This window comes from Drosophila suzukii, chromosome X (genome assembly GCF_043229965.1).
Source record: "Drosophila suzukii chromosome X, CBGP_Dsuzu_IsoJpt1.0, whole genome shotgun sequence".
Taxonomy (NCBI): domain Eukaryota; kingdom Metazoa; phylum Arthropoda; class Insecta; order Diptera; family Drosophilidae; genus Drosophila; species Drosophila suzukii.
In genome coordinates, this window is record NC_092084.1 from 15,618,600 (window position 1) to 15,642,688 (window position 24,089).

The 24,089-nt window shown below is 36.2% G+C and overlaps 2 protein-coding genes across 4 annotated transcripts in view; one reads left to right on the plus strand and one right to left on the minus strand.

The window, feature by feature from the left end:
• The window catches only part of dnc (phosphodiesterase dunce), a 142,802-nt gene that overhangs the window by 8,552 nt on the left and 110,161 nt on the right, over positions 1–24,089 (plus strand). The window lies entirely within an intron of this gene.
• Pig1 (Pre-intermoult gene 1) lies at positions 2,494–3,032 on the minus strand. 3 transcript variants are annotated; one of them, XM_065867629.2, is made up of 2 exons: positions 2,860–3,032; positions 2,494–2,784 (listed from the first exon to the last, which is right to left on the minus strand). In XM_065867629.2, exons 1-2 carry the CDS (start codon positions 3,023–3,025, stop codon positions 2,564–2,566), a joined length of 387 nt encoding a protein of 128 aa, XP_065723701.2. In that variant the 5' UTR covers positions 3,026–3,032; the 3' UTR covers positions 2,494–2,563. The 3 variants fall into 3 exon arrangements, with proteins under 3 accessions (XP_065723701.2, XP_065723700.2, XP_016942283.2); XM_065867628.2 differs by having other exon boundaries at positions 2,494–2,796; XM_017086794.4 differs by having other exon boundaries at positions 2,494–3,032.

The window sequence follows — 24,089 nt, forward strand, 5'->3', positions numbered from 1 at the left end:
CCCAAAAATAACTTATGTACCCCCTTACAAAAAATGCGAAAATGGGTCAAAAAATAAATGTTCCTTAAAGTGATGGGGATCGATAGCATTTGTAGCAAGCTGCTCAAAACAGTCGGTCTTTTAGCTGTACGCCTTGATTTGGCTAAGATACGACTGAAAAACCACTAAAAAATTTGTATTTATGACCAAAATCTGAATCCCAAAAATATCCGATGTACCCCCTTACAAAAAATGCGAAAATGGGTCAAAAAATAAATGTTCCTTAAAGTGATGGGGATCGATAGCATTTGTAGCAAGCTGCTCAAAACAGTCGGTCTTTTAGCTGTACGCCTTGATTTGGCTAAGATACGACTGAAAAACCACTAAAAAATTTGTATTTATGACCAAAATCTGAATCCCAAAAATAACCGATGTACCCCCTTACAAAATATGCGAAAATGAGTCAAAAAAATAAATGTTCCTTAAAGTGATGGGGATCGATAGCATTTGTAGCAAGCTGCTCAAAACAGTCGGTCTTTTAGCTGTACGCCTTGATTTGGCTAAGATACGACTGAAAAACCACTAAAAAGTGTATATTTTTGACCAAAATCTGAATCCCAAAAATAACCGATGTACCCCCTTACAAAAAATGCGAAAATGGGTCAAAAAATAAATGTTCCTTAAAGTGATGGGGATCGATAGCAAAAAATACTTACAAAAAATACGAAAATGGGTCAAAAAATAAATGTTCCTTAAAGTGATGGGGATCAATAGCATTTGTAGCAAAATGTGTACCCCCTTACAAAAAATGCGAAAATGGGTCAAAAAATAAATGTTCCTGAAAATGATGGGGATCGATAGCATTTGTAGCAAGCTGCTCAAAACAGTCGGTCTTTTAGCTGTACGCTTTGATTTGGCTAAGCTACGACTGAAAAACCACTAAAAAATGTGTATTTTTGACCAAAATCTGAATCCCAAAAATAACCGATGTACCCCCTTACAAAAAATGCGAAAATGGGTCAAAAAATAAATGTTCCTGAAAATGATGGGGATCGATAGCATTTGTAGCAAGCTGCTCAAAACAGTCGGTCTTTTAGCTGTACTACTTGATTTGGCTAAGCTACGACTGAAAAACCACTAAAAAATGAGAATTTATGACTAAAATCTGAATTCCAAAAATAACCGATACAAAAAATGCGAAAATGGGTCAAAAAATAAATGTTCCTGAAAATGATGGGGATCGATAGCATTTGTAGCATGCTGCTCAAAACAGTCGGTCTTTTAGCTGTACGCCTTGATTTGGCTAAGCTACGACTAAAGACCACTTTGAATGGTACTGACGTACCATAATATTGCGCATGTCATACAAAGCTAATTATATATAAAATTAAAATAGAAAGCCACAAAACTACCACGCACCTTGTATATAGTACAAATCGCATTCCTTTGAAGCCCTTAATCAGTCGCATTAAAATGACAACTTTTAATAAACGGGGGAGTACAGAAAAGGCGGCCTTCAAGTGGGTCGTCAACAAAGCGAATTAAAGCGAAAGCCGCCACAAAAATTGCACAAAATGCTGGCGAATTTCGACTAATTATTTTGCTTTTTGGCAATGTTTGCACAACTGTTTGCTAAATTAACGTATCAAGACCCGGACGTGACCCAGGCGTCATGGAAAGCCACTACTTGCTGGAAAAGCAAAGGCAACCGCGCCGCGCCAACTTAAAAATTAGGCCAATGAAGTCGGCCAATTAGCGACTTACAATGAAATCAATTTGCAGTTAGTCGACTTAATCGAATTAGAAAAGTTAAAGTGACAGAAACTTTGAGTCACCGCAGGAAGTTGGCCAACGGAGAAAGCTGTGTGTGTGTGTGTGTGTCTGTCAGTCGGGCCTGAATAACTTATATAGCCTGGATAATTGAGCAGATTGTGGGCGCTTTGAAAGCTGCAAAGCTGAAGAGCCATTCATCGATAAGTCATCGACACCTGTTGAGATTTTCTGACAGCCATTTTAGCCCGCTCCACTGCACATATTGTGGTAAAAATACTGTTGCCTAGTTTGCAGCCACATTCTGTGTACATTGTGTCCATAATATTTTGTAATTTTATATTGAAGCCTTTGTTCTTTTTTATCCTTGTCTGCAACACAAACAGATTTTTTTCGATATTTATAGTTGCTTTGTGGCAAAATGTTCGCGATTTGTTTGAATGGTAGACACAATATTTACAGAATATTTCTCGCAAGAGAGAACTTCTATTGTTAGACGATTTTTCATCAACTCCATAGAATGGAAACTGATTCTTTAAGCACACCTCAGTGATTTTCTTTTTTCAATATGAAATTGTGTGTTTTTTTGCGAGGAATTTTGTATGCTTACCTCCATGAATTGGTCATACAGATTGCCTTTTTTTAATTTCTACCGATATGGCCTTCTGCATTCCCGAAAAAATATGCAGCGTTTTTGTGTGCAGTTGAACCACACCAGTACCCCAATTAATTATTTAATCATGAAAAAAAAATTGTATTTGTTAAAGCACATGGTATTGATACTGTTGATTTTTTGTAAAGGTTTTTTTCCATTCTAACCACGTCTTCTGGCGTTGTTTCTGCGCCTGTTGTTGTTGGTTGCCTTCCTCCTGTTGTTGTTCTTCTTCCTGCGATTGTTGTTGGCCTTCTTCTTGTTATTGGCCTTCTTCTTGTTCTTGTTGGCCTTCTTCCTATTGCTGTTGGCCTTCTTCTTGTTGTTGGTCCTCTTCTTTTTCACCACTGGAGCTGCTGTAGTGGTCTCATTCTCATCGTCATCTGTATCGGTATCTGTATCGGTATCTGTATCTGTATCGGAATCTGTATCGGTATCATCGACATCGCTACTACTACCATCATCAGCACTCTCCGTGGAACTGGCATCCGTTGAAGATTCGTCATCGTCATCAGAATCGGTGGCCGAATCCGTATCCGTATCTGTATCCGTATCGGCACTCACAACTAGGGTCACGTAAAGCCCGAGGCACAGGAAAACCAGCATTAACTTTGTCAACTTCATCTCGACACTATCTAGTATCTATCTCTGACGTTCGGTCTAAGGGTTCTGCGCATTTTATAGTCAACGTCTTATTTACGCAAGCGAAGGCCAAAGTAAAGTCGAAAAAAAAATCTGTTGAAACAAAAAACGTTGGGAAACAATATACCAGGTGATTGGACCCAGCTGGTGATGGCATTTGGACCAACATATACGAAATTATATCGGTAATTTCAGAAAGTCGGTGAGAAAATTTATCTCAGATTCTAATTTAAGGATTGGAATTCCCTGAAATACCCTATTTAATAATTGAGTTCTCCCTTAAAACCATTTTTTCTAGTCCGAAATAAAAATATGGTCACACTTTAACACGTGACTGTGAAACGGTAACATTCATAAAAGTTTTAGTATTGTTAATATTGGTAAGAAGTTGTATTGTATTCCAATTATTTAAAGCGTTGTCTTGTTTATTTGAAATAATTTTAAGCTTTAAATAAAATCTAAATTAATTGTTTAAAGGCTGCGTAAAAAAAATGTACTGCTTTTTTTAAAAAATTTGAAAATTACCTATATCGAAACAAGCATATACCAACTATTGCCAAAAAAAAAATGGTAAAAACATTATAAAAACGTTTTAAACAAAACCGTTTGATTTGTACACACAAGTAACACACGCCATTTCTCCACAACTCAATTTATCCAGTTTAAGACAACAGAAACTTAACAATACCATGATCAATATGGCAATTAATACGTGGAATGCTCGAGCAGCTGCGGTTAAGTAAACTCAAGTTGGTGTTCATGTTAAGTTGGCTTAAGTCAATCCGGCGGCCAAAAATGGAAAACAGACCTTTCTATTCCACAAATATTTGTGGAAGACCTACACTCTAAGAAAATGTTTATTACTTTTATGTGTATTAATAAACGCAACAAATATTTTTAGATAACCCATTGTTTTTTCATGGTGCCTCCATCTTTATAAAGCTAATTCTCTTTTTTCACGTGAATGGATTTATGTTTTTGTTTTAATTATTAAAATATTGTAAGCATTTATTTTAACCTTTTCATCTATGAGCTAAATTCTTTGAGTGTACCCAAAACTGTAATACGGTGGGTCAAGGTCAGAATGCAATGGGTATATAATGAGCCTTTTTCGGCTGTAAATGCAGTAGTGAAGATGCGCTTTGCGGTGCTAATTGTGGGCTTGGTGGTGCTGGTTGGGCAATCCCCGGCAAACTCATCTCAACCAGAGTGCGACCCAGAACCCCCAGGATGCGATCCGGATCCGGAAGACTGCAACCCTGAACCACCAGTTTGTGGAACCGAACCACCAGTTTGCAACACTAAGCCCCCAGTTTGCAGCACTCAACCACCAGTTTGCAGCACTCAACCACCCGTTTGCAGCACTGAACCACCAGTTTGCAGCACTCAACCACCAGTTTGCAGCACTAAACCACCAGTTTGCAGCACTGAACCACCAGTTTGCAGCACTAAACCTCCAGTTTGCAGCACGGAACCTCCAGTTTGCAGCACTCAACCACCCGTTTGCAGCACTACACCACCAGTTTGCAGCACTAAGCCACCAGTTTGCAGCACCGAACCACCAGTTTGCAGCACTCAACCACCCGTTTCCAGCACACAACCACCAGTTTGCAGCACTAAGCCTCCAGTTTGCAGCACGGAACCTCCAGTTTGCAGCACTCAACCACCCCTTTGGAGCACTACACCACCAGTTTGCAGCACTAAGCCACCAGTTTGCAGCACTCAACCACCCGTTTGCAGCACACAACCACCAGTTTGCAGCACTGAACCACCCGTTTGCAGCACTGAACCACCTGTTTGCAGCACTCAACCACCCGTTTGCAGCACTCAACCACCCGTTTGCAGCACTCAACCACCAGTTTGCAGTACCCAACCACCAGTTTGCAGCACTAAACCACCCGTTTGCAGCACTCAACCACCAGTTTGCAGCACTAAACCACCCGTTTGCAGCACTCAACCACCCGTTTGCAGCACTCAACCACCCGTTTGCAGCACTAAACCACCAGTTTGCAGCACTAAACCACCAGTTTGCAGCACCAAACCACCAGTGTGCAGCACCGAACCACCAACCACAGTTAGCACCCCAAAGCAACCCCACTGCGAAAAAACCGAACGACCCTCTTGCGGAAAAACAATCAAACGATCTCATTGCGAAAAAACCATCAAGCATCCGAAAGCTAAAACCATAATTCATCACCCGGGAGCAAAAGGACCATCTGGATGTGGATCCGCAGGTGGATCTAGCTGTGGATCTAAAGGAGGATCTGGATGTGGGAGCAAGAGTCTTCCACCCAAGTGCCCCAATTCCCAACCGAAGCCACGGCCCAAATGTAATCCTGAACCTAAATGTAAACCCCAACCCAAGCCAAAGGCATGTGGAAACGCGAAGCCACCTCAAAAACCCCAGGCAAAGCCACGTGGAAACGCAAAGCCACCTCCAAGACCCCAGGCAAAGCCACCTCAAAAACCCCAGGCAAAGCCACGTGGAAACCCAAAGCAACCTCAAAAACCCCAGCCAAAGCCAAGACCAATCATCAAGAAATCCCCGAAACCGCAGCCTAAAAAACGTGGTCGTAAATGAAGAATTGGATAACAAGATTTCAAAAAGACATTAACAAAATAAAAAGCATTTAAAAAACTTTTTTTTAATAAATACTAAAGATTAAAAAATGTAGTAGTGTTGTTGGGACAAAAATCGAAAGATTTTAGAAATATCTTAAAAACGGTGTCTTTAAAAACATCGTTTTGGTTGCTATGGTTATGTAAAAATGTTTTATGTTTTAACATCACTCATAAAGGTGTCTAAAAGTATGCAGTACAAAATTACGTCTTCCCTCCAAATGAATGGTAATTCCGAACTAAAAACATATTGTTGCATACTTTTAGGCGTGTTTCTTAGTGATTTCATATTAAGTTGTAGTCTGTGGAAGTAATATATTTTGATAACCTGGCCAACTAAAATGATATCAGAACAAAGGCGAATATTTAAACAGTACCTTTAATCGAAACGCCGTGCATTCAGTGGCCGAAATCCGGTGGAGAGCCCTATATTGTCTGCTTTATTGTGCGAATAGCTCGCCATTTCTGCTCCGGAATGCAGAGTTTCACCTGAAATTCTTTTGTTCGACCCACTTAACGGGGGGCGGGGCCCGGTACTTTATTTCCAGCCCACTAAACACAAATTACACATGCAATTGTCGCTGTCCAAAGTCCCTGAATGCTGACAATCCCACAGATCCCATGGAACCACATTCACATCCACATCCACATTCACATCCACATCCACATTCACATCCACATCGCGTGCGTTAATGTTGCCCATCAACGAGAGCACTTGGCGCCCTCTCTTTCCCGCCGACGCAGGCCCTCTCTTTCGCGCCCATTGTTTTTGCATTTTGCACGCCATTTTGTGTGGCCACAGCGGAAATGAACTTGCTGACAATGCAGTCAACGGTACACGACGCAAATTTCCCTTCTCAGTTAAGACAATAGAATATGGTTTTTAAAATATCCTTGAAGTATTTTGATATTCAAAAACATTTTAAGGTTGTCAAGGCAAAAAGGGAGTCAGAAATTCTATTCTTCCTTTGAAAAATAATAATAATAAAACTTACACTTCTAAAAAATTATCTTAAAAATGTACCTAAATGTTCTTTCCATTATGTACCCTTATTTATAACTTTTGCAATATGAAAAAGTATTTTAAAACTGCAAAAAATTCCATTTAAATGCGTTTAATATTTATTATTTTCCTGAAAAACTTTTTAAGAGTTTCAGGATACTTTAATCGATTTCTTTAAGTGTACAGGCCTGTCCATACAGATGCGTGAGTGAATTTTGTCTGTGTACGAGTGAGTGGAAAATGGTGTAATAATTTATCACAGGAAAAGCCTTGAGGTGACTCGTACTCAATCATTTTATGCGAATTCAAAAGAAAATGTGAACAAAAGTGGTACGTTTTAAAGTGCCATAATAATTCATAAAGTATTGTCTTTAAAACAACAAAGCGATTTGAAATATTTTTTTAATATATTTTTAAAAACTTTTTGAGTATTTTCATAGAGTCAAAATAGATAATTTAAAAACAGAAATCCCTTGTATTAATCGCTGTATTTTTTACAACTTTGAAATCGGTGTTTTTCTGTGCGAATTATGTCAATTAGGAAGCACTGATTAGAAAATAAATATTGACTTGGCATTTTGCCAAGCGAGCCCAATTGCATAAATGTGCATATATTTGGCCCAGTTTAATTGCTTCCATAATTGTGTGCCCCATTTGATGGCAAATTCTTCTTGGACAATTTGATTTACATAATCTTCCCCGATGGCAATCAACTGTTGCGCGCACAACCCCTTAACCCTTTAACCCCCAATGGCCCCCTAACCCCTCAAGCATGCATTATCCAACTCTTTTGTGACATTAAGGGTTCAGGATTGGGTATTGGGATTGAGAATGGAAATGGGTATGGGCTATGGGTTATGGGTTCCCTCACCATAATTCACGCCTGAGTGGAGCTCCGTTGTTGCTAGTCATTGAACTTCAGCTAAATGTGGGCGGTTGGGTGTTCGGTTATTATTATTTATAACTATGGGAGGGGCCTGGAGAAGCCAGGTCGTCCCAAAATAACCTACAATTAATCAATACATGAACGGTGCTTAAATGTTGTTTCATTTTTGGCAATACAAAGTTGAGTCATTTTCTGTAGAGTAAATAAGGAGAATCTTCAAAATGGTAGTTGATTCCCTCATTTAATTTACAAATAAAGTAATGTTTTTTGCGGCATTTTGGTTTCCAGAAAACTAATTTTGGAAGAGTCAAAGTTTTTAAAAGTTTTATTAAATTAATTGCAAAATGCGAAAACAAATATATTTTATCTTATTTCCGTGAAGTTCAAGCCAGTTTAATTTCGCTCTCAAAAAGTTTATGCATACAGCTGATTTTTAAACCATACAGTATTCTTCACTGACTTCCCTTATAAACGAAATGATTATATATGGGCATATCCGCCAAATGGTCAAGCAGGCCGAAATGAAAAGATCTTCATAATCATCGTAATTTTTGCGTATTTTCATAATTAAATGGCATTAAATGCATTTTACTAGATTAAGCCAACTTCCATTTTGCGTACGTTCGCGATTCCATAATTATCACTAAGCAAAGAGCTAACAAAATGCTATCGAATAGAACAAAAAAATTCAGAAAACGTTTATTTTCTTTTTTTTATTTGCACTAAGTGCGTACGAACGTACGTACGCGACCCCTGGAAATGCCCATATCAAAGTATTACGATCATTGTAAAACATGTGTGTTTATCAAGTGGTATTAATAAACAATAAGCTAACGAACCTTGGGAATATTTTGAACTATAAAATATTTAAAAAATATATAATCAACGTTAAAAAAAAAATTGTCTAAATTAGTAAGGATATGTCATAAATAAAGATTTAAGGCTTTCACAAAATCATTTTCATGAACAAATAAAATAATTAGATTTTAAATATGTAAGACACTTCATATAATTGGTAAAATATTCTCAAAACAATAAAAAAAATTGATATACATTTAAAAATACCTTTACCATTTAAATTCGTTTACAATATAGCCCGCGAAAATTAAGTATTCGCCATGTGACAGCTTTTAAATTTTCAAAAAGCTTAGATAAAAAAGCAATGTGCAAAGCTTTCCATAGGTTTCAGAAATATTTGTATAAATATTTTCACCATTATAAAAAGCCAACTTTCACCAGGAATAAGCTTTCACCATGACCAGATGTTTTGCCAACTATCCTGTTTTAGCCAACACTACAACCCACCATAAGCCCATGGGGCTTTAAAGCTCCCAATCAAAAGGTAAAACAAGTCCTGCGATCCCGTGGCGATTCCCGAGAATCGAAAGGAAGTTTTCCCTGACATTTACCTTGGATTCAAGGTCACGCAATCGCTGCACTTGACATCGCTGGTTGCAGCAAGACATCTAAAAGGAGCTTGAGGCCACTTTCTTGACCTTCGACCACGCAGCCTGTCAGGAAAATAGAATCTGGCCGGGAAACGGAGCACAGCAGCGTTCCAAATAATAGCGAACTGCTACATTTAAGTTCTAAATCATTTAAAAATCTTTAAAGGTTTTTGAAAAACATTGAACATGTATCTATATTTTCTGCTTAAAAGCAGGGTTTCTACACAAAGATGTCAACAAATTATAGATCAAAACTCACACAAAACTTTCCTTCTTTAAAATAAAAAAAAATTTCCTATCTTAAAAGGAGATTATTATATCACAGAATAAATCTTAGTATAGCAAAATTTTTTATAACTGAAAAAAAAACAAATACCTTGTTTTAGGATAATGCCTTTAAATCATTATTAGACGTAGGATTATTTTTGGTATTATTTAAAAAATAGTTTAACTTCTTTATCTAATAAATAATTTTTATTTTCAATTGGATTGTTTTACATTTTTATCAAAATTATTTTGGGAAAGTCCTAGATCCTATCTTCTGAAATATATTTATAATTTATAACTTCGGTTGTTATATATTTTATACCTTTATTTATTAAACTTTTAGACATTTTTTAAAAGTGATTTCACATATTATCATTATTTATAGCCCAGTGCTAGGATTTTGACCCCTGCTGTGATATCTTATATCATATATATCTAATATTTATCTTATATATCGAATAACTTTAAATATTTCATCTTTTGACATTTTTCAAAAGTGATTTAACATACCATCATTACTCATAGCCCAGTGCTAGTATTTTGACCACTGCTGTGATATCTTATAATATATATCTAATATTTATCTTATATATCGTATAATTTCAAATATTTCATCTTTTGACATTTTTCAAAAGTGATTTAACATACCATCATTATTCATAGCCCAGTGCTAGTATTTTGGCCACTGCTGTGCATGTTCCCCACTCGGTCTCGAGCAAAGGTTACCCACAGGTTGTGTGGGATATTTTACTCCGTTTGTGCTCACTTTTTGAGTGGACAGTCAGCTCTGCGGTTGTCAGCTGCCAAGTTGGCTAGAACAGGATATTGTGGTGGGGGATGCGGAATAACTCAAAGGTCTCCTTCCAAGAATAATCTTACTTAAGTCAAGTTCAAACTTAACTTAACACAGTGAGCCTGCATTCTGCATAAACAGGGAAACTTTAACTACTTTACCTCATATTAACAACCGGAAATTGCACTTACTCTCTTGGTGAATCTTAATCTGAAGAACAATTATTCAGAAATCAAGATGAAGCTTAACTTAACGCAGTAAGCTTGCACTCTGAATTAAGTGGGTAGGATTTCTTATGAAACCTCTTTTGCGTTGCGTTAAAAGCCGGGTGTTGTAGTTGCTCTTGCTTAATGGAAATTCTGTAGTTTCAACAGGGGGAAATTCGGATAAGCTCTTAAAACGCATATGTCCTTTCTTAAATTACTAAATTTATAAAAATTTTTTTTACAAATTTATTTAGCGTGATACTTTTTTGAAATTATTCTGCTAAAAAAGGTTCAATCAAAATATGCAGGTGCCAGTCAGCCACAATTATTCGCATTCATGACTCAATTATTTGCAATTGTTATTTGTTTGTCCTCATTTTACATACGTAATGAAGTCTGGAAGTCGAGCAAATATTTTTCATATTCCATATGAATTTCTGGGAAATACTTGACTGCGCTTTATCCCCGCCAATTGAATTAATAACCATTATTTTCTTTTCTTTCTTTTCAGGTGAGTCTCTTCCCTCTTTTGACATTATTTTAATAACCTTTACGCGGTGTATGAATCGTAAGTAGCGAAAATTGTAAATAGTTGCGACAAAAGGCAAACATAACTCTATTGGTGCTGGTATTTTGTTTATAAATTTCAGGTAACCAATAAAAAGAATCCTTGATTTTTATAACGTCCAATATACTCCATAAATAAATAAATCATTTTTAATGTTTAATTATTATAGTTAAAATTAAATAAGGCATTAAAAAATTTAGTTTATATACACACGTTGCAATTTTCAAATTGTTCTTACAAACCAAGAGTTTATCAATTATTCTTCCGATTTAAAATACGCCATATACCTACAATATTTTTTTTTTAAGACTTTTAAGCCTAGTGATAAAAATAATAGTGTAATTTACAGTGTTGCACAGTTTCCTTTTATTACTAGATCTTATAGAAATTTTCATGGAAATCATTTTCAGTGAAGGCAAACACAAAACCCGATGTAAGCAAATAAAAATAAATGTTCACCGGCTTTTGAAGTGTGTTCTTGAGGATTTCAAGTAGAACCATAAAACACCAAATTAAAGGTGCTCAAAGGTCCGAAAAAAGGAGAAATGGGAGAAAAATATTGTGGGAAAATGAGTTCAGACCTAATGAGTTCTGACCAGTGTTCATTAGGGAACCGGTAGCTCTGCTCTGAATTTTTCCAGCCCTTTTCTCTATTTTTTTTCCTACGTGTCCCAGATGCACCGCAGAATTGTCAGACCGTCAATAATTGAGGGCGGCAAGGGATAATGCCGGCAAATGGGCGGAGATGGGGCTAAAGGTCCTTTCTCGACATGTTCAATCAATTTAACTGGCATTTTCTATCGCCATCCGCCGCTTTACTTATGCTAACTATAAAGTGGGTGTTCATATAACCTGAATTTATATGTATGTATAAAAAGTAAGCAATTATATCAAGGAACATGTTCAATTTTGCTGTGGCAGCAAAAAAATGCATAGAAGGAGAAATATTTCCCTTTCGTTTGAAATATAACAAAGCCAATCAAATGGAGTGCATTTGCATTCAAAGAAGATGAGGCGAATCAGACAAGTTTTGCATACAAATAAAATATGTATTGTAATATTTAGCTGACATGATATAGAAATATTTGTGGCATTTTGGATGCTTGTTTGCTTTCAATGCCAACAAAGGGTTTAAACATTTTGATGCTTGACTTCAATAGGCAGATGATTTTTTCATAGCACTTTTATCCATGTTCTTATATGTAAAATGTAAGATATTTTTCAGGTTTAACAAGATTTTATAGTTTTACCTACAAACACATTTATTCAGATGGAGCTCACACATGGCTTACAAATATAGTACAAAAAAAAACGAAAAGTGGTTTTCTGTTTATGGGTTTTTCCCATTAAATAAATAATGAATAATATTATTTTTTAACGTTAAATACAAGCTTGCATAATCGGGCAAGTTAACTTAAGTTCATTACGAAACTTTGCCCAACCGGCCAAGTTAATTGCCATTAAACAAAGCGAAACACTTGCACAAACCGAATTGAAATGGAAATAAAAGAAATGAAAAGAGCGAGAGCCAACAAAGGAGGCAAACAATTTCGAATACTGAAACGAAATTGACTTAGAAACTTTAACTGCATAATGGCAGGTGGAAAGCTGGAAAGGTGGAAAAGCGGAAAAGCGGGGCGCTGGAGGGAAAAACTGAAAGCGGAAGTGGGCCATAAGTTGTGACAAGCGAACTTTCCATTTCTGGCTGGATTCCCTGCAGTAACTGATAAATGTTTGCTAATTTCGTTAATCATACGCAGCGTTGCCCAGCTCGCCAAATGTAACAAGCCGAAGTGGGGCCCATTGTTGTCTGCCCATGTCCGTGGGGAATGTCCTGCGATGGAAAGTAGAAAGCATTTCTCCATCATCACGAAAATTCCTCACAATTTGCAGTTCCAACTGCAGTTTCAGCCGAATTTCTAGCCTTTGTTTTTCGACTTTTCCGAGGGTTTTTGAGGCCCGGCTGGCCAACATGTTAGCCCAGTTCATCGCCAACCAGCCGACAACATGTTGGCTCGGTCCCGGGCTATTTGCACCTGCACAGTGTCCCGAAAACCGCTGAAAAGTAGAAAATAAAAATATAAGAAAAATTAATATTTATGTTGCTTGATAAATATTGTGAACATTTTTACTATCAACACAAAAAGTTTAATAAGTTAAAAATATAGATGAGAAAACGTTTTAAGCAAAAAGTTAGAATTCCTATAATTTTTTTAAGGAAAAAAAATTTTATTTAGGTTTAGTTTTTATGAAAAAACTAAAAAAAAGGAATCTTTTTATAACCCTTTAATTGCTTTTAAAAAATCTTTACTAAAATTTACACATAAAATACCACAGCTTCATTAGTTGTTAAATTTTAATATACAAATATATACTATTTTAAAAATATTTTATAAAACTATTAATATAATAGTACTTTTAAAAATTAAAGTTCTAATATACCACAAAGTATATTAAAACAATAAAATCAATTAGTGGAAATAAATATCGAAAACAATTATATGGTTTTATAATTAATAATTATGCTTTAATTTCATGTGATAATTTTTAAAAAGCTTTAGAAATGTATATCCAAATGACTTATATAAAAAATGTTAACGCCTTGGAAATCTAATATTTTTTATGAAATTTCGGAAACAATATTGTTTTTTTTGGCAATACTAGAAAGATGAAAAAAATTTGGAAGTATTGAACCCACTGTAGTGTTAGCCCTTCGATTTGGTTTATTTGTTTGATTGCCTTTGCACATTGCCTGCCAATTTTTGGCCACCGGATCGGTTATGTTTCCCGGTGCGCAACATGTTCGAATCGAACCACCCACCGCCCGGTGGTGCGGTGGTTCGGTGGCTCGGTGGTGCGGCGGTCAGAGGGCGGTGGTTCGGGTCCCAGCCGAGGCGACCACCGATTGGCAGTCGGAAGCGGCTTATCGCATCGCCCGTTGCCCGTTGCCAGTTGCCAGTTGCCAGTTGCAAATCAGACCTCTGAGCAGCAGCAACAGCACAGCGGCAACAGCAACATCACAGCAGCAACATCAGCACGTGTGCCCCAAGTGCGTTTCCCATTCTAAGCGCAACTTTTTTTTCCAAGTGTAACTATTGTGTGTGTGCCACCCAAGTGCTTGGAAACAAATTTTTTGAAAAATAAAAATAAATCACAAAAATAAATACGAAAAAAAAGCAAATCAAAGTGCACAACTGTTAAGTGAAGTGAAGTGATCGGTGTAGGAACTCTCGAGACCCGGACTAAAACTAAACCTGAAAACTTGTTGCAGGGCCCCTTAAGACCTTAAAAGGTGGCTCTGGTGAATAATTAAAAAAAAAACGAAATACGGGGGCGTCGAGTTTGTCAAAGCCAGATCAAGAATAGCCAAATGACAAAATGCCATAAATAGCACCTATGGAAATAAAAAAAATTAATCGCTTTTATAGATTGTTATCACTGGTTTTCTATAAGCGATTCGCTGATTAATCGAAGCATTTGTTGGTTTAAAGTAGAAAAAAAAGTGCCAGGTGATTAATGACGCTAAAGGGGGGAAAAGCTCTAAAGGCGGCTTTCCCAAGAGAGTTTTCAAGATCAAAGGGTATGGATAAGCATGTATTAGGAAAACAAGTGGAGAAAAAGGGAATTACTAAGATGGCGCAATATATTTATATTTATAAATACAAGGCCTGGCTTCAAAACATCCAGAGAAAATTGAAGATCTTGTTTCTTAAATACTTTAGAGGCCTTGTTGCGAAATAAATATACATTGTTACTTGATGAATCATAATAATTTGTTTTAATTTTAAAACAAAAATGTATTTAAAATAAATTGAGGGGCTATGGTTCAGCTCAGAGTACAGAAATTATCACTTTCGAAGTCTTATTTTAGAATTTAAACTCAAAGATATGTGAGTAAACTCCCCCTAATTATTAAAAATCTGAAGAGGTATATAATCCATGTCACACAATGCTGTCCGTAGCTTAAAATGCAATTAACATTGCTTGCAGTGATTGTAAGTTGTCCAACCATTTATTCTGCAGATGTTTTTATCTGGTAGAAAATGTTCTCTTTTCTCTGTTTGTTTATAAACTGAGAAAAAAAACCTGCAGCAAAAGACTGCTTAACTTGAGCGGGTTTTTTGATCCCAATAAACTTCGAGCAAAAGTTTCGATGACTCAAAAACAAATCACAATTGCTAAAAAGCAAACAAAAGAATCAAAAAAAATCTAGTCAAAGTTTTCATATCACTTGCTATCGTCCGCAAAAGAGCAACAACAATTAGCGTAATAAACGCATAAACTCTATAAAAATGTGTCGAATTTAGACCCGGATACCAAGGAGGGTAAAATCCGAAAGGGGGCTACAAAACATAGTCACTGAGTCGACCACTTCTGGGGGCTTCTGTTTCTGGTTTCGCTCTCACTTGTATGTGTATTTTATTATTTTTGTTTTTATTATTTTTCACTTACTTCGCCCTCACTTAGTCAGCCAAACGAAATGCGAAATGCGGCCGTTTGTCTAAGAATTTCTGGCAGCAATCAAAATTATTAGACGTCGCCCATATAGAAAGCCCCCGATGGCAACAACAGTGCCGCACAATAGGCCACGAAAATTAACACATTTTGTCGAACTTTTGTACGGCTGGCAAAACAATTTAAAAATGTGTCTTTCTTCCCCGAGACGAAAATGAGAAAACTAAATGTGGCACCTTCAATTGAACGAAGTTAGGGTCCTTCCTCTTTTGGCAGATTTAGGGGGTCTTTTTGGGATAAGCAGTTTAAGAATATGGATAAGGAAAAACTGGAAAAAATATTTGTTGAGATATTAAAGCCTAATTTTATGTACAAAAACAATTAAATAAAATTTATAATTCTAGTTGAAATAGTTTCAAAAAATATTTAAAATAATATTGGAAATAATTTATTTAAGTACTATTGACCCTTATGATTTAAAAAAAATATTTAAAAACATTAAAAGTAGAATATAATTTATTTGCCTTAGGTTGAATAAAAAACGAATAGTAGCAAATTTAAATATGGTAGGGCTTAGTTAGGGAAAACATTTTTGAAAATGTCTGCCAGTTGCTAAAATTAAATTTAATGGAGCTCTTCATCCCTTGAGTCGGCAAAAGAATTTTGAAATGTAAAGTTCTATGCTAATCCAGTGAGAAAGCCTAGGTGCCCCGAGCCAAAAGGAAAACCCAAAAAAAAAAGAAATAAACAGACAGAGGAATTCATCAAAATTGAATTGCTTGTGGGTCTGTTGTCTAAGTGCTCGTTTGAAATAATTAACGCATTCCCTGGTGCAGCACAAGTACGGAAATACAATATCTGGCCTCTGGGAACTCGGATCTTGCAGATACATTATCTTAGGACGGATGGATGGATGGATGGATGGGGGTCACATAATCAACATGTTAGCTGGGCTTAAAATTCATTTCGCTGGCAACAATATAGCGGCGAACACAAGACCGAAAACACAGAACTTATTTATAAAACTGAGCAGTCGAGTGGATGAATATGCCGCTCCTTCTGCCCGCTCCCGTATTTTATTTATTTTTTTTGTGTTTTGGGGCCCTGAAACGAACGGAACGTTAAAAATAAACCAAAAGCCAAACGGCGGACAAGACAAAACTGTTTTTCACCAAAAAAAAAAAAACATAAAAAAACAGCACGCAAAAACACACGAAAAGTCACAAAGGTGTAAAATATATATTGAAAATGTTGAATTTCCCTTTTGTTTGCATTGCGCGTTAATTTCCACAGCAGCAGAGATAAATACATAAAACGCCGGGAAAATTCAAGAGAAGCGGAAGAAAAAAGCTAAGGCTAAAAAGCAATTAAAACAAATTGTGCCGTAAGTCAGGTCGGTGGGCTTACAGCCCAGTCTCCCGGAAAAAAAAAACCCAAAAAGAAATAAATAACACAACAAAAACAATAAACCACCGCAGGATCTACAGGACGAACAGAACCCACCGCTCTCCAAAAGGTAACCAGGAATTATTTAATTAATATTTCATACGAAAAACAATCTTGCCTCATTGCTGCATACTTTTGGTTCCCCCGAAAACCCCAGATAGTATATACATGTTTTATACATTTATTCCCCCTTGAAACGCATATTATTTTGCAGTCGATTGCATTTGATTCGATTTGCGGTTCAAATGCTGTGCAAAAACAAACAACTGTGTTCAAAATAATAGTTCAATTTTTTTGAGGTTTCCGAAAAATACATTCTAATGATAAAGATATAAAGATATTTTAAATAAGGCGAAAAATAAAATAATAAAATATGGTTTTCTGGCAATGTGAAACTACATTGTTAGCTACATATCCGCATTAACTTTGTGTTCATTGCTTTCGAGATAATAAAAACAACATTATCTTTTTCTGTTGAAGCCATATTGTTTTTAACACAGCTGTATGAATGCCTGCTGGGCATTGTTTTTGGCAAGCTCCGTTGGATTTTGGCCATAATTTTCACGGAATTGAATGCGTATTTGAATACGGCTTGACTTTTTAGGGTTGCTCGTTTTGATTCACTGGAAAGGTTGCCAGTTTTATACAAATCAAACACAAAGCCAAAACTTGTTGAGCGTGATTTTATTTATTTATTTCCTCCAGAGTAGAATGGCGAATAGTGAGTGCATTTCAATGGATTAGTTTCAAGCTGCCAGTTTTCACAGAAGCTTCGCAATTAATTCAATACTAGTCCCCAATTATTTATAATTAATGGCAGCAAATGTTATGCAATATTTGCTCGGGATTTTACATGGCCTAAAAGGGCCGCTGGAAATGTAATGGGTTGAAAAAATGGATGAGTTATTGGGGTTTTAAAGAGCAGTTTGGATTACTAATGGTCAACGTTCTCCATTCGCCAGTAATTGTTGATGTCCTTAATTAATTTATTCCTATAAAGTACACCACATAGCCTGACTACATGCATTTTACAAGCTGAAAAATATTTCGAGTTCGATGGCATGGAAGCCATAAATATTGGGATAAATTCATTGAATAAATATGCGTAAATCGGTTGCTAAGTCGTGAGCAAATGATATCCAATCAATTAGTCTAAGACCTGCTATTATTTTGTCCGCTTAACTTCAACCATTATTTATGGTTAATTTCATGAGTATTTATTGCCGATTCTGAGGGAAACAATCAAATGGCAAAGGTAGCAATTAATATTTGTTCAATTTCCTTAACATTCGGCATCCTTAAAATTCCTTTGTCTTCTACAGTTCAATTAAGCGTTTATGCCATTTACCAGTTCATCAATATTAACGCTCAACAGTCTGTGGGCCTTTAATTGCCCGAATATGCGGTATATATACTATGCTCATTCGAACGGATCCACTCACATATGAGAATGGCACTCGATGAGGGGCACTTCAGCCATGGCATTACGCTGCCACGCCCCCCAGAAAAACGCCCCTCCCCGAAGGCCTATCTGGGAAATGCATCTGCAGCAATGTCTGTCATTCGATAATGAAGATGAAGAGGTCGGTGGATGCAGCACACAGTGCCTGCCAAAAATATGTCCAATCATAGGGATCTATTGTGTTTTTATAAAAGTAATATATTACATTTTACAAAGCCAATTTTCGTTTAATTTAATGGCTGATTTTGATATCCCTCTGACGTTTTTCATTAAATACTTTTATCAAGAATGAATATCATATCTTTCCGAGACCAGGGGTGCCTTAAATCATAAAGATTAGTAAAGAACCTTTTGTGTTTTGTTACCAAAGTAATTTACTTAATATTATAAGCTCCCTTTGTTTAGAAGCTTGTTTTGCTGTCTTATACCTTTTTCCTTAAATACTTGTATGAAAAATAACTTAAAAAAGGTGTGGAAAATATATTACATTTTATTTTATTATAAGAACAAATAAAATGAGCATTTTTTGAAATATAATATGTTTAAACCTTATAAAAACCAATTAATATCAACATATCTTGAAGCTTATTAAATGTTTTCTTTTTTACTAAACTACTATTTATAGTGGAACTATTAAATTTGTTGTATTCCTTAGAACATCCATTAGACAATCAGGACATTAAAAGAAAGCAAGAAAAATTTTTAGATCAACACATTTCACGCCAAGTGTGTTTAGAATCGCTTATTTCAATATCTCACTTGCTCAATGGCGTTGCTTACTGTTAAATCCACCATTACTTTGCAGCGGCTATTTTATTCAAAATTAATCACGAAACAGAAATGCGAAATGTTTCATAATGGATCGCTGGATAGGTGGATCGTTGGATAGGTGGATGGATGGGGGTGGTCGCTGGCCAGTCGATAAGATAAGCCCCAAATGCGATAGAGACCCGACGACTTAAGGCCTGAAGTAGGTATTCCGGGGACAAGAGCTCTAGAAGCCCCCCAAAAAAATAAAAAAAGAGTATTATACAATTCACAGTAGATAACACCGAAGTTTATTCGGCCGTGTGACATAACCGGGTGTCCACTGTAGTTCGATCAAAAACTGATTGACGTATGACTATTCCCTGGCGACATGTCGACTGGGAAGTCCATTGGAATTTATTTACCCTTTTGGAAGAAAGAACCCATAAAAATCTTGACGATTAGATCGATTAGATTTCTCACCATATAGCTAAAGCTATAGATATAGATTTAGCAGAGCATCAGGCGACACACTTATCAGCCAGAGTGTGCAACTTTCTGAAGGATATGCACTCGAACCGCTTAAAGAACGAAGCTGATTGGCAAATTAAGACAAATTTGATGAAAACCAATGTCTGCTGCGGAAGCCACAGAGGAAAATTGTCAAAAAAATAAAGAAAAGGGGAAAGAAAAAGAAAAGCTATGACCCCAAGTGGCAGCACATGTGTCTCCAATTTACATTTAAATGGAAAAAATTGGAAGTGTTCGATTCGTGCATTTCTTGACTTTTATGAGTCACATTTGCAAGGCAAATATACCAGCGAGCTATTCATTTATTTGCAGTTGGATGAAAGTGCTTTCCAAATGAGTAGCTCACTACCGTATATTTTATGCTTACAGCGAAATAAGGGACAAAATGATTGCTTGGCAACCAATGTGTTTGCTAATATATCAATTGTCCATATTTACGATTCACGATTTTACATTTATGGTACAAATTGGCTCACAACATTTCAATAAGCAATATATATTTACTACAATATTAATTATAAAATCTGTTTATATAATTCATTTCTTTTAAATTGGGTGTTTTATTCAAATATTCACTCTAGCTAGATAAACTACCAAATTTCTCTCTTTTTTATCTACTCATTTCTTACTTATTATATGTTTTCTGACTACTGATGAGCTACTCATTTTCTAAACTTTTTTTTTGGATATCTTTATTATATATCCACTCTATCTACTTATATAATACTTATTTTATGATTTTTATCAACTCACCACTCACTCATTATCTGTTTGGTGGCTACTTATTAGCTACTTATATGCTTCTTGATTTATCTTTTTTTTATCCACTCACTACTCACTGTTTTGTGGCTACTTATTTTATACTCATTTTGTACCCGCAACTTATCTTGTATATCACTTTCTCATTATCTAGATACTACTCATAACATATCTGTATATCACTTTCTCATTATCTAGATACTCATTACCCACTCATTACTTAACTAGTTCTTAGGATATTTTGCTGTATAAATTCACTTCAGCTACTCAGTAACTACTTATGTTCTCTTTTATTTTTATCAATACACGACTTACTCATTAGCTACTCATTTCCTACTCAAAATTAATCTGTTATTTTACATTCTCATTATCTAGATACTCATTACCCACTCATTACTTAACTAGTTCTTAGGATATTTTGCTGTATAAATCCACTTCAGCTACTCAGTTACTACTTATGTTCTATTTTATTTTTATAAGCTCACGACTAACTCATTAGCTACTCATAACTTATCTGTTATATCACTTTCGCATCATCTAGATACTCACTACCCACTCATTCCCATATTCCTTCTTGGTCTATTTTGCTGATGAGACACTCTCCATTTCGATGGTTCATTTACACCCATTCCCATGCGGCACGAACTTCAAATGATTGAAATGTAATTGACAGCCCCCTAAGTAGCACCCCCTCCTTACCCATTTTAACCCCCCTTTTCTTCACTTTCTCCCCCGTTTTACATCGAAACACACACACACAACAACACAGAAGTCGCAGCTGTTAATGCAAGGCTAGTCATGTGCTTCGATTTATCGACAGCATTTCTATTTGTACTTTTGCCACAAAATATTTACACAATTGACAGCTGCTTCTGTTCAGTGCCCATTTCCCACCCCCCTTTCTCCGCATTTCTCCGCTTTTCCCCTTGATTTCGTCGCTTAGATGTGTGCGTGTGTGTGTGTGTGCGAGTGTTGGTGAGGCTGCTTTATGTGCTCCTCGTAGCAAATGAATTATCTAAGCTTATTGTCACATAATCTTTGTCAACATGACGGGGGCGACTTAAAATACCCTCCACAGAGTGCTAAGCTTTTACTCCTGGGTTTATGGACCCTGTGAACCCGATTTGGGGTTACATTTTAATAGGGTTTTTCGGGGAAGGAAGACACTTAATTTAAATTAATGAGCAACTGAACTCAGGAAATCTAATTTGTAGATATTAGGCTATATACCGCCTAAAAAATACAAATAAATGGTAAGGATAAGTATAAAAAGAGGGAGTTCATTTAAGAACATTCTCAAAGAAATATTTTTTATTTCTTCCAATTTTAAAGAGGGTATTCTTGTACCTTGATTAAAGAAACTTTCTAACCACACTCTGTGTATAAGTGCAATTGTGCGTATACGTAATATTTCAATTTGCACTTATTTCCGTGCTCGTTTTGGCTTTAACCCCCCCTTTTTCCTTGGCCCTTCACTTATCTGGGGATTATCAAAAACACCAGGGGAATTTCATCACAGCTCCGCATTCCTATACAAATTATTTTCGCCAGACCACAGAAACCACACGGCAAAGGCCCTGTCTACTAACCTCAAATCAGCTGAAAAGTTTTGCAATTAAATAGCAATATGAATGCGTTGATAAGAGCCACTTGGCGACAAGTTCAATCAATCATTGACATTCATTTTCCATGTTCTTTTTATTTCTCCTACCCCGATTTTTTTTTTGTTTTTCCGTTGGCCAAGACAACAGGCTGTGTGCCATATTGATTATAGCCCACGTTATCGATGGGTGGGAAATTTGCATGGAAAATCAAGGACAAATCGAAGTTGACAAACTGTCGGACATCGTTTCCGTTTCGACCCTGGCTAATGGTGAAAATTAACGCCCGCAATTTGTGTCAACTGGTCAATGGCATGGGGAATTTTCCGATTTGCAAGGAAATTGTAACAGCATGATGGATGGCTTGTGCAATGTCAAATACCGAAACAGAATTACCAAATCCAAAAGTCAAGGAGTTCGGGGAATTTATCCATAAGGCTCTATGACCTAGATTTCCAGGAAAATCTTCTGCATTTTTGTAAGCTACATGCAAATATGTTCAATCTTTGGCAAGAAATTATGAAATATAACTTGTCCAAGCCAATGGAATTTCGCAATATCACTGCTCTTGATTAGCTTTATTTATATAATTACGCATTTTCCATATTGTTGACCTCTTGCCGACATTAACATTCACATAAACATCCATAAACAATTAAGTCTTTCATCTTTTGAGTAAAACCAAACATAAACAGTCATTAATGAAAAATCTTTAGCTAAAAACCGAAACGATTCTGGCCACCTTTTATGGACCACTTATGTATAAAAATAACATTTCGTTTGCCTTGAACAAAAAAATTAAATAAAACAATGCAATAAATAAATGAAATAAGGAACAATTTGTTTAATAAATATCTTGAATGTGCATAAAAGAGATTTTCCACGAAAAGTGGCCATCCATCAAATGATTATCGAGTGTTTTCCACTTTGATTGCTAGCTGACATTGCGCATACGACCTGTTATCTGCTCGAATTAACGAAATAATTGAATTCGATTGTTTGATTTCCCAGCTGCTGTTCAATGACGACTTTTACACCCAACACCCGGAATCTTCGCCATCGATTTCTCAACGTGTTTTTTATTTATTTTTTTGAGTTTTTCAGCCCCTCCCCTTTAGCGATTCGCTTTGCACTTGAGCCATCGATTTTCGATTTTCCAGCTGCTGGTCCTCAGTTTTCCTCGTCCCCATTCGGCTTTCAATTTTTTTGGGGTCGCGCAAAACAAATAGGAGAGCGAAAAGTGGGGATTGCCGGTTATGTCACGAGACTCTGGCCCGATTTTAATAATTAACAACGGAAAATATGGCGAAAATTGGAAAAATATTGTATTTCCTTATTGAACACACAAAGAAAAGAGGTTGAAGTTTTTTTATGAATCATATCATATATTGCCCCAATTGATAACTGTTTAATGTAAAAAGCAAATTTTATTAAATGCAATTTAAATCTATAAATTAATATTGAAATCATGGAATTTAATATCTATTAAAAATACGATTGATATAAAAAGCATTCAAATTATATCATAGATCAAAAAATACTTTATTAATAAACAACAATACTGAATAAGGCGTTCTGTGCATTTAACTTGCGTTTATATTTTTTCCATTTGATTTTTAGTCAATTTGTAGAAAAGCAATGCGGCACACATGTTCATTAAACTGAATTTTGGAATTTGAATTTTTTGGGCTTTCAGGCAACGAAACCCGACCGTATTCTAGTCAAAGGGTCTTGATGGGGGACTTTTCTGCTTTGGGGCGGTTGTATTGGATAGTCAGATGGTCTAATCATGGCGTTGGGGAGAAATTCCGACGAAAACATGTGCAGTTGTCAGTCGAAATTAATAATCGAACCTGGGAGCTTGTAAATGGGCCACAGCTGTCGCTTTGGGAGACGCACATTTGACCAATTGTGCTCTGATTTTGCGGCCAAAACAATTTGCATTCGTGCAACGCCATCCGCATCCAAAATTAAATCCAAGTTCAGCCTCGGAATTTCAGGGTTTTCCCCCCTTTTAATTTCCTTGCATCACAAAATCCAAATGATGGATTCGCCCAACCGAAAATCTAATGATGATGGCAATGTGTCAATAATACGGCTGTCTATTGTCAGGAATTCTGATGAACTCTCCACAATTGCATTAATGTATTCAGAGGGAACCAGTTAACTAATTCCTGGGATTTCTATCCTTTTGTCAAATTTTCTACCTAAACAAGAAGTAAGTGGAAAATTAAATAGGGTTTTACTATAATTTT